This window comes from Bactrocera neohumeralis, chromosome 5, assembly GCF_024586455.1.
Source record: "Bactrocera neohumeralis isolate Rockhampton chromosome 5, APGP_CSIRO_Bneo_wtdbg2-racon-allhic-juicebox.fasta_v2, whole genome shotgun sequence".
Taxonomy (NCBI): Eukaryota; Metazoa; Arthropoda; class Insecta; order Diptera; family Tephritidae; genus Bactrocera; species Bactrocera neohumeralis.
Genome location: NC_065922.1, coordinates 19,729,537 through 19,739,781, shown reverse-complemented (window position 1 = coordinate 19,739,781; position 10,245 = coordinate 19,729,537). Strand labels below are relative to the sequence as shown.

The 10,245-nt window shown below is 33.2% G+C and overlaps 3 protein-coding genes and 1 long non-coding RNA gene across 6 annotated transcripts in view; 3 read left to right on the top strand and 1 right to left on the bottom strand.

Annotated features, from left to right (window-relative positions):
• The first annotated feature begins 78 nt into the window (after positions 1-78).
• Positions 79-1,854, top strand: LOC126758674 (NADH dehydrogenase (ubiquinone) complex I, assembly factor 6 homolog). The gene is made up of 6 exons (XM_050473025.1): positions 79-262; positions 353-464; positions 523-642; positions 711-1,106; positions 1,383-1,486; positions 1,554-1,854. The coding sequence occupies exons 1-6, from the start codon at positions 123-125 to the stop codon at positions 1,633-1,635; spliced, it is 954 nt and encodes a 317-aa protein (XP_050328982.1). The 5' UTR covers positions 79-122; the 3' UTR covers positions 1,636-1,854.
• Positions 1,641-3,834, bottom strand: LOC126758675 (uncharacterized). The gene is made up of 6 exons (XM_050473026.1): positions 3,661-3,834; positions 3,200-3,541; positions 2,848-3,130; positions 2,453-2,691; positions 1,849-2,361; positions 1,641-1,743 (listed from the first exon to the last, which is right to left on the bottom strand). Exons 1-6 carry the CDS (start codon positions 3,801-3,803, stop codon positions 1,641-1,643), a joined length of 1,623 nt encoding a protein of 540 aa, XP_050328983.1. The 5' UTR covers positions 3,804-3,834.
• Positions 2,244-2,524, top strand: LOC126758676 (uncharacterized). The gene is made up of 2 exons (XR_007666875.1): positions 2,244-2,331; positions 2,386-2,524. It is a non-coding gene; the product is annotated as an uncharacterized LOC126758676 (long non-coding RNA).
• Positions 3,835-4,422: 588 nt separating the features above from the next.
• The window catches only part of LOC126759688 (ras-related protein Ral-a), a 53,369-nt gene continuing 47,546 nt past the window's right edge, over positions 4,423-10,245 (top strand). For 2 of the 3 annotated variants that reach the window (XM_050474706.1, XM_050474703.1), the window contains exon 1: positions 4,424-4,985. The gene's annotated coding sequence lies outside the window, so the exon portion shown is untranslated. Of the gene's footprint in view, positions 4,986-10,245 lie in introns of all 3 variants that reach the window. The other variant, XM_050474705.1, reaches the window with a different exon arrangement.

Below are 10,245 nucleotides of genomic sequence, written 5' to 3'. Positions count from 1 at the left end.
CGACGCAAATACCCGCTGCAAATAATACCCTAAAAAATACCCAATCAGCTGTTCCCTTTGACAGCTACGCCATAACCTCAAAAAAGTATAAACAAAATTATTTCAATCCACTACAATTTAAGATGCGGCATTTATTGAAAGGTGTAAATTCAATAAAAAATCTGCACAAATGTCTACTACAACAAACTGGTGCAACCTATTGCACACAAAAGAAATTGGCAAACGAAATGTTTACGGCGCAATACTGCGTTAATTTGGTGGAGTGAGTATTAGAAGAGTTCCTGCTGTTTTCATTGCATGCCCGTATGTTACATAAAATCAAAATTATATTCACATAGTTATTTTATTGCAGGAAAAATGATTATGAGAACTATTTATGCACGTTATTATTGAATGGTGGTCATCGACGCCATGCATTTGCGTTGAGAGCGTTCAATGTAGAGGTGGCCAATTGTGGTGCCAAGGTAAGAGGAAGCGCAGTGCTGAAGTGATTCATATACTCATGTTTTTGTTTACTTCTAGGTGTCTGAAGAGCATATTATTAAATTAAAATTAAAGTTTTGGTATGATTCAATTGATAAATGCTTCTCTAAAGAGGGTTCTTACGTTGCCGATCATCCAGTTTTACGGGAACTAAAAAATGTATGTTTACTTACAATTATTGTTATGTCTTAGTTAATTATTATTAGCACGCTTATTTTGCCTTACAGACCGTAGATTCAAACAAGCTGAGCAAAATTTATTTAAAGCGCTTAGTCACGGCACGTGATCGACCATTGAATCAACCATTCCTTACAGTAAAACAATTAGAAGAGTATGCCGATCAGGTTTTTTCATCACTGTTTCATCTTTTAGTTGAATTAAATGGAATTAAGGATGTACAGGTGGACCATGCGGTTTCCCATCTAGGCAAAGCTCAAGGTATTGCAACACTTTTGAGAGCGATACCATATAAAGGACGGAATCAAGCATTAAATATACCACAAGAATTGTTAATCAAACATGGTGTCAGCCAGGAGCGCATAGTGCGGGACAAAGTTGATGACAAAGGTGTAGAAGAGTGTATTTTTGAGGTGGCATCTGTGGCGCATCAACACTTGGAAAAGGTAAATATTTTTTTATTAAAATATTCTTCAATAATAGCTGAACAGTTTGAAGCACCCAGAATGAAGGGACATGGGCATAAAGTTTTACCAATGTCCGTCTGTCGGTTCGTGCGTCCGTTTTTGTTGTCAGTCAAACGACGAGATCAAAATCAAGTTAATGTATGGAAAATTTAGCATTTGTGAAGGGTATTACAGCTTCGATGCAACCGAACTTAACATTCTTAATTGTTTTTAATTAATTTGTATATTCCGTCACATTATTCTTCCATTTCATAGGCCCGTAGTCTTATGGATAAAGTACCCAAAGAAGTGCGTAAATTTTTTCTGCCTTCCATCGCAGTGGAACGATATTTGGAACGCTTACGAAAGTCAAATTTTAGGTCAGTTGTTGTATTTATTTAGTTTTTCTCCGACTTATAACATTTCTTCATATCTGTTTGTTAATAGATTAACCGATCAAAGGTGTTTACAAAGAGATTCGATGCTACCGATGTCATTATATTGGAATAACATGCGCAGGCGCTATTGAATACTTTATTGTGGGTCTTCAGCAAATTCAATTGGAATGAAACGCCAATTCTTTGCCAAATCATGCAGGGAGTCGGCGATTAGTTGACTGATAATACGCAATATACCACTGCAATAGGCATAAGCAATACATCACGTGGCATAATTAAACGAAAAAGATAGAAATTGTAAATGATTTAAAATGCGATAAACACAAAGGAAACATAATTCATACTTGCGATTAAGGTCTATGGTTTTAACAAGTGGCAATGGACCTGCATTCAAGCGTAGGACTTCAGCATAGCTGAGTTCGTCATTTATTTCAGCAGACGATTTCGGTCGCATGAAATTGGACTCTGACAAATAATCCCAATATAGTTTTTCAAATATTGTTGTAGTTGAAGTTTTTGAACGCTCACGTTTCGGTGGCAACAGTTCCCAAGCTATATTTATTGGTTCTTCGGGCTTAAAATTTACTTTCACATTTAGATGCAAAAATATATGCATCATGTAGCTGGACTCCTTCCATTTGGGATCATCAATGGATTCCACTTCCTCCAATAGTTCCTTTGCAAGTTTAGTTGATTTATCGAATACCCGATGTACTTCCAATGCTAATGGAATGCGTTTAAAGTGAAGCGCCCTTTCGAAAACACGCATATTCACAATGCAAAGTTTCGTATGATGTGGCTTTAGGCGGAATACATTCGGCTCAAAGGTGACTTCGAACAAATCGCTAATGAAGTAGCTAATTCATATGTTTTTTTTATAGTAAATAGAGTTACAAAGGTGAAATTGTAGAAATATAGAACTTCAGTTTTTGGAAACGGATTGCTTACTTTTGCCAACGGAACTCTACACATTTTTGGTTGTAATTATGAATGGCCACCATTAAACTTCTTTGTTCAGAACGCTGCATATCAAATTCTAGTTTATTGGGGTAAATAACGTATGGGAAATCAGCGCATTCGTAATCTTCAAGCGGCACTTCTTGGTCCTCGGTGTCATTTTCGAGATAGCCTACTGCTTTGACTTGAAACTTCGAACGAATATTTTCGAAATTCAAATTAAAATCAAGCTAATAAAAGGAAAACATAGCTATTTTGGAACTTTATTTATATAATATTATTAAAAAGTTCAAATAGTCTAAGGAATGCACGATCATCCGTATTTAAAAACAAAACAAATATATGATATATTTTAAACTGTAGAAAAAGTAATATGCGCAACTCACCTGATTTTCGAAATCGCTCGGTCTATATTCCACCATCAACGGCCAAACACTGAAACGTGGCACTGTTAAATTCGGGTTCATCAACTTTAAGCCGCGTTCTCGTGTAGAAAAGACAAAATTCAAATGTTGGCCCGTTATATTTTGCACCCAAATCGGTTGGACGAAACGCCGATGCTCTCTCAAATCGGTTGGTAAAAGTTCTTTAGTTATAATGCAAGCATTTGGATCGAAACCGATCACATTGAGCTTGAAATTCAAAGTTAGAACCCGTGAATCGGAGCAACTATAAGTATTGAGAGTATGGAGAGATAACTAGTTCATCAAATTATTAATATTTTGAATTTGTCATTACTTAAATTCGTATGTAAGCGTGTGTTCGCCGAATAAAAAATAATAGAAAACGATTCTCAACGCCACCAAGTCGTTAGGTTTCATATGTATTGCCTCTTGCAGAATATGAATTAGACGTCTATGTGGACAGTGGAAGAGTTGTCGAAACTGATTGAAGCCCACACGAGTTTCCAGTGGCACGCATTCGCATTTTTGTATACGTTTTAAACGTATATCGAGATTTTTCTCAGACAAGTTTCGCAACCAGAGAATAATTTTCAGGGGTCGACTATTGATTTGACGCATTGGCATTGCAATGTCATGTTGAAATTTACTTCTATCCTTATGAATGTGCCGGTTGAGTCTGCAAACATGTGATGCAAAATAATTAGAATAAGATTTTGTTAAGAAATGTTATTTAAGATGCTTTACATTATTTAACCAATGAATATTCATTGTGCTATTAATATAATTTATAATTACTTATCAATATCGAAATATTCCCAAAAGTATACTTTCAGCGCCGGTGGTGATGCAACGGTCATGTTTTCAAATTTAAATAATTGATATAATCGCTTAGCTCCCTCCTTTTGTTGACGAGCCCTTTCGAGTACAGCCTCACACATGCTTCGCAGAATTTTAAAGCTCCTAAATTGGCGAACTCTCTTTTGCCTGAATATTAAGCTTTTATAAAAAAAATCTGTAATATTTATAAAAATGTTTCGAACGGAAAGTGTCAAAAACATCGCACAGTGGGTGATATATGTAAATTTCGAATACTCTTTATTCTTATAAGCAAGAATCATAGATTGTTACTATAAAACCAACTAATATTAAAAAAGAAAATAATAATATAATTCTGTAAATAAATTATTATGATCGGCGATATTTATTGATCATAACATTCATTATATATTATATATTTCATAATTTAATTCTTAATAGGGATGCCCGCCCTCATTGTCACTTGTGGGAAGGGGGTAATTTACGCGATTTAAGATATTTATAATAACAGGCAAATAACATTTATAAGAAAATATCTTTTTAAAAAAGTAATCGTTACCCGGTACTTGCAACCCTAAGACAAGAATAATTCCGTCCGCCATTGTGCATATTTCGCTGCCTTCGTATATTGTGTTCTACTCTTTCCTTTCCACGTTTCGTCATCTCTCTTTGACACATGGCAATACAGTCTTCACTGCCAATTAAATAACTCAGTTGGTTTCTTTCTAATTTTTGCGTTTGTTGGTCATTGATTGACAGAAGGTGTTGGAAATAGGTGTTGAATGCGATTTACGGAATTCGCATTTTTCGAGTCGGTTGTGTTTTTCTATTCCCGTGCAGTTATAATAAATTGTCGAATTTACATGTAAACAGTAAAAAGGAAAGTGCTAATACTTTCTCAAAATATTTTACGCAATTAATTTGCTTTCATAGATTTTGTCGATTTTTTGTCCTGTCGTTGTAGAAAATCAAAAATCGGGTGAAAAAAGGAGTGTGCCCGTGTGATGCATTGTCAAAGTGAGTGAGAGTGTATTAACGAAATTTGTGACAAAAGCTAACGCGCGAAAAAAGTGCAAAGCAACGACAAGAAATTTGTGCAAACGGAGAAGTAAACGACAAACGTGAAACCGACAAAATACAGAAAAAAAGAAACAAAATAGTGGAGCGAAAGCACAATTTCATTCCATTTTGAAAAATCATCTAATTTTTCAATAAATAAGCAAAGTGTAAAGTTTCTATATTTTATTAACAATAAAAGTAGGATACAGCGCTAATACTTGCAGGCGTCGCAAAATAAATAAAAGGTAATTTTCAGTGCTTCACAATATGGGGTTTTTTTATATGCTGATAAGATTGCTGAATACTTTGGAAAGTGTAAATATCAGTTTTTGCTTTTTATAAACATTTCTAACCAGTGTAGGTACATTCTCTAAAGGCCATTTATAACATTTAATATGAAATGTTTGATTGTATTCTGATGATAATAGCAAAGTTGAGCATTGCCTTGATTTATCTCGTGATCGACAAGCAGTCGACCAACGCCTCTTGTGGCCATAAAAAAATATTTTATTTACTTATCATATGTCTATGATGGAATTTCGGTGAACATTGATATTATATGTATGTATGTAGGAAATTTGTGGAAGTGAAAATTTCCGGGCTCGAAATTAAGATCTTTGTGGCATAATTTAACTAAAGCGTTATAAATAATTTTAATATAATGAAGAACTCGGTTTATAATTTCGAAATTTTTTAAGAGTGATGAAAACGTCTCGAACCGAATTACTTTATTTAAAGACTTATAAAAAATTTTGGCAGATGTACTATTTCATTTAAAATATCGAAATATTTTTAAATTTTCATCCATTGTTCAAACTTTCAACGAAATTGTATCATAAATAAATGTTTTTAAAGAAATTTAAATTATAATTTAGAAAAATAACTTAAAATGATTTATAAAACTACATGTTTCGTATATAATGAGTATAAAAAGAGAAACCCGCATAAAGCAACAACCATAGGTGAATAGAACAATTCCCTACAATATTTATTGTATGTCGGTATGTAATATGTCGCTAAGAATTGTGTCATCAAAAGTATTCAAAAGTTTTTTATGCGCTGCTTTCGCAGTTGCTGTTTACCAACTTTTCTGGTTACGAGCGACAGCTATTAACCGATTTTCTGCCAAAAAACGGAATTCATCATAAATGCGTATTACACACGTTTATGTTTCGTGTTTGGTGTGGATTGCGATACGCCTAGCACCCATAATTTTAACTATTTTGTGCTGCTTTACCTACTCAAAAATTGTGTAGATTGCGTGAGACAAGAGTAAAGAACTATTAATGATATGAATGGCTACAACAGCAAACTATTAATTTACACCCATATGCATGTATTGCCACCATAAGGTCACCTATTAGATATGTAGATAGGACAACGGAGCGGTAGACAGAGTTGATATACACATGCACACAAACATATGCTGTTTCCCGTATGACTTTTTATTGCGAAAATACCAAAAAGTTAGTGACCTATTTAAGTTGACGTCGAAAACCATATTGAAAAAAATCGATGGACTTAATGCGTTCAAGCGAGTAACAAAAGCGCTTGCCAACGCATGGTATGGCTTTGTTATAACCAAACAACAACTTGTGGAGTGTATGTTTGGAAGTGTGTAGGATGAAGGCATTTAAATTTTTAGCTTCATCAAAGATCACTAACTTCTATTGGTAATTGTAAAGTTTTTTATTTTTTTTTATTAAATTTGTACTGCGTTTTTTACTGACAGACAAACATTTTGTGGACGAATTTTCGGACTGCTCATGCTTATCAGTGTTTCATTTGAATTATGTATTAATAAATTTATTGGAAAAAGTCTCTAGACTTCAAGCTTTTGAAAAAAAATAATCGTAATAAATACATTTAGTGTTTTTAATAAAATTTGGTTGACACTGAATTATAACCAAAACATTTGGGCTTACCCATGTGAGCCACATAATAGTTGAAAAAAACACTTCTATTAGTTCGAATTATAAGGAGATTCAGTCTATCTTTTATATAGTTTAGCAGAATAAATGGCTAGTGGTCTGATCTAGAAATTTCCATGCCAAATGTTCTGAAGATATCCAAATATAAAAGGTTTCCATACATGAACCTGTTTTAAATCGTTTCGTTGGTCTGGCAGCTATGTAGTATATCCTATAGTAGGCGGGACCAAAAAATTACCAATCTATTTGGGGGGAAGAGTATGTACGCAAAATTTCAAACCGATATCTCAAAAACTAATATACAAAATATAAATATGTATTTTTATTTATTTATTTAAAATAAAACAAATAATTTTGTAACAAATAACTATAAAAATCTAAAAATTTAAGGGATTTTTCTGTTTATTATAAATAACAATATTGGAAAATATCTTCTTAGAGAAACTAACATTAATTACTGGTTATTGCATGTATAAATATCGTCAAATCAGTGAAACTTGATTTTTCTCTGCAGTTTCACACACAGATTTTTGTAAAAATATATGAATATAGATATAATTAGCAGCTTTTTATTAACTGCTATTCATAAGATCGAACTACCGAAAGCAAAATCACTGTTTCATGACTCATTAAAAAACAAAGGTACAATACGGTTTTGTGAAAATGCCAACAAAAACAAAAAGCAAATGCAATTTAGCTGGCATTTAAAATAGCATTTTAGCATGTTATGCATGCATGCATATGTAGCGAGCAATCATAACTGCTTATGCACATTGTTAAGACAATATTCGAATAGACCAAAAAAAGAAGCAAGTGTTGTGCGCATGCGCAAAGGTAAATGCAAAATACCATGAAGTTGCACGATGAGCGCATCCGAAACCAAAAAAAAAAATACAAAGTAGCAATGAAAACGAAGCAAAATTGAACAAAAAGCTGAAAAAATGTTAATTTCAGCAACAAAAATGCGGATTCACCGATCGGTCTGGTTTAAATGACGCACTCCATTCACTGTTCGTTGTTTGTCATTGTGCATGTGATATGTTTTTGTCAAGCGTTGATTTGTTTTTGTTTTAGATATGCCAAGCTATTTGATAGCTTTGTTGCCATAGTGATAATTGAGTTTTGTTAGTGTGGCGTCAAGCGATAAGTGTGTTTGGCCTTAGGCAACCCCTTTCGTGCGCTGCTCTATAGCCCCTTGTTAATTGATAGCTGCAAATTAACGGTTAATGTTTCAAAGTCAGTATGCGCATATGAGTCTACTAGATATTCATATGTGTGTACGTTTGTGGTCTATGAAAATGTATGTGCTACGGATGTGTACGAAGTCAAAAGCCAAAAGCGTACTCGTCAAGGTCTTGGGAGTTGCACTCATTTCATGCTTGAGCTTAAAATTCCTCATCGCCTTTTTTACAACAATTCGTTTTGTTCAACTTACGGTATTGTATCTATTTTGAACGTAATTTGATTAACACTTTTGGTTTGGTTTTAATTGCATTTCTGTACAATTTGCACTTGCTACAACAAATTTGGCGCATTGCTCGTTTAATTGTGGTTGATTGGTAGAGTTTTGTTTTAAATTAACATTAGTGTGCATAAATTTAAGCTAATTCGAAGCATTTGATTTAATTAAATTGCAAAAAAAAGAAAAAATTGTAGTTTTTGAACTTTTAAAAAACTTTGTGTGGGAGATTTTTTTTTTATTTTAAAGGAAATAAATGAATTATAGTAATTTTTATTGAATGCAGAGAGAAGTATATATTTTTTAGGAATTAATAATTTTCTAATATAAATGTAAATTTGAAAAGTCTAAGCATAAAAAATGTTTGCTTACAATCACATTTCACTCTCCTCAAACGTTTCTTTACCCAAAAAGTTTGAATTTTAACTTCCTAGTTTCTTTTATGGTGTGTCTTTTATAATTTTGGACCCAACTAGCGTGGGAATTTTAGGTACGAAACATAAATAAACACTAACACTCGTATGCAATTTAAGTTATGAACACCAAATTCTTCTCTCTATACATCTTATATTTCTCATTAACATTTATTTCGTAGTTTTCGGCTGCTAAACTTCATTTAAACTATTTCATATTCTATAAGTCCATACGTGAAAATGTAAAAAAAGAAAACAAAACCTTTTCTTTGACTTCCTACATATTTGGTACGTAGTCACCTCACCGGAAACAGCCTTAACACTCATTAGTTGTCACATGTTTCTTTGTATGTTTCATCGCTGGATGTGTAGCTGGCAGAGGTGATGACTTTATTTATAGCCGACCAAATGTGATTTAAAATAAAATAACATAATTAAGTGTTCAAGTGGGATAAAAAAAGTTTTTTTTAATGAGGTGAGGTGCGACAACAACAGCAAAAATATGAAGATTTAAACTCTTATGCGCGTGAATTTTAGCGCTTTGAGGCTTCAAAGTCTAAACATTTACTTAGTTACTCGAATATATGTACATTATATACATATGTTTGTGTGTGTGTGTGCGTATTTAGATAAAATATTTTGTTTCAGATTCCACGCTTTGTTCCACACTGCAACTAAGCATACAAATGCCGCTATCAGTGCAAATAACACTTGGCGGCTGCGCTCATCTGCTAGAGAACTCACAACTTCCGCAAAGATTAAGTTCACCAAACCGCACACATACACACACACATGAACGTGTGCATATGTTTTTGTGTGCCTCCAAGTGACTGCTGTGCATATCTGCTTACAGCGTAATTGCACTTGCCATATAAATCTGCACTTTTTATATACAAATACTATATCTACATATTTCTATATTCGCGTAGGCATGCATATGTATATCTTTCCGCTTGTAAATATTTGTGCACTTTGCTTTATACCACATAATAGTCTTTCTGGCTGTCTGACGCTGTTGGCGGCTCCACTCAGCTCCCATTTCTGTGACTGAGTGCCGCCATAGAGGATTTCTGCTGCAACCCATAATGCTCACTGCCTGTCTGTGTGCACAATTTCATTCATCACAATCGTTGTAATGATGTATTGTTTTATTTGCTATTGCCCTCATGCCATCATACCATTATTCTACTTTTAACTTTCTTCCGCTGTCGTTTTTGCCTTTTGGTGAAGTCATTATTAGTTTTCGCTGCACATCGTCTTTGTTGCAATCGTATAAATTCTATGAAAATCGCTGTGTTTTCAAAATTTGCAAAAACACAAAACAAGTATTTCATTGTCGATTTTTTATTTACTATCGATAACATAAGGGTAAGTTGACACGTGAAACAATTATTTATTTTATTAATATATATTTTTTTATTGCCTTAAAATCTTTCTATATCTTCTACAACTCGAACTTTGCTCTCCATTTGTTTAGAACTTTTAATGTGTTTATTTTGAATTTTCCTAAATACGTGTTTACACATTTCGAGCTTCATAAATATACTTTTTTTAGCCTAATATGACCTTTCCTATATTTTTGTTTATTTTACTATTTCTTTTAAGTTTCCCTTAACACTTTGTAAATTTTTATTCTCTATTAAGCTGCAAATTTATACCACTTTTTACATAAATGTGTATTTCCTATAATTTTATCTTTCTA

What these genes read in the sequence shown, in the direction of transcription:
- LOC126758674 (XM_050473025.1), top strand. Translation starts at nt 123, where the DNA reads ATGCGGCATTTATTGAAAGGTGTAAATTCAATAAAAAATCTGCACAAA. An exon ending in TACTGCGTTAATTTGGTGGA is followed by an intron (nt 263 to 352) that starts GTGAGTATTAGA and finishes ATTTTATTGCAG; the next exon opens with GAAAAATGATTATGAGAACT. An exon ending in TTACGAAAGTCAAATTTTAG is followed by an intron (nt 1,487 to 1,553) that starts GTCAGTTGTTGT and finishes GTTTGTTAATAG; the next exon opens with ATTAACCGATCAAAGGTGTT.
- LOC126758675 (XM_050473026.1), bottom strand. Translation starts at nt 3,803, where the DNA reads ATGTGTGAGGCTGTACTCGAAAGGGCTCGTCAACAAAAGGAGGGAGCT. An exon ending in GAATATTTCGATATTGATAA is followed by an intron (nt 3,542 to 3,660) that starts GTAATTATAAAT and finishes ACATGTTTGCAG; the next exon opens with ACTCAACCGGCACATTCATA. An exon ending in CGAGCGATTTCGAAAATCAG is followed by an intron (nt 2,692 to 2,847) that starts GTGAGTTGCGCA and finishes TCCTTTTATTAG; the next exon opens with CTTGATTTTAATTTGAATTT.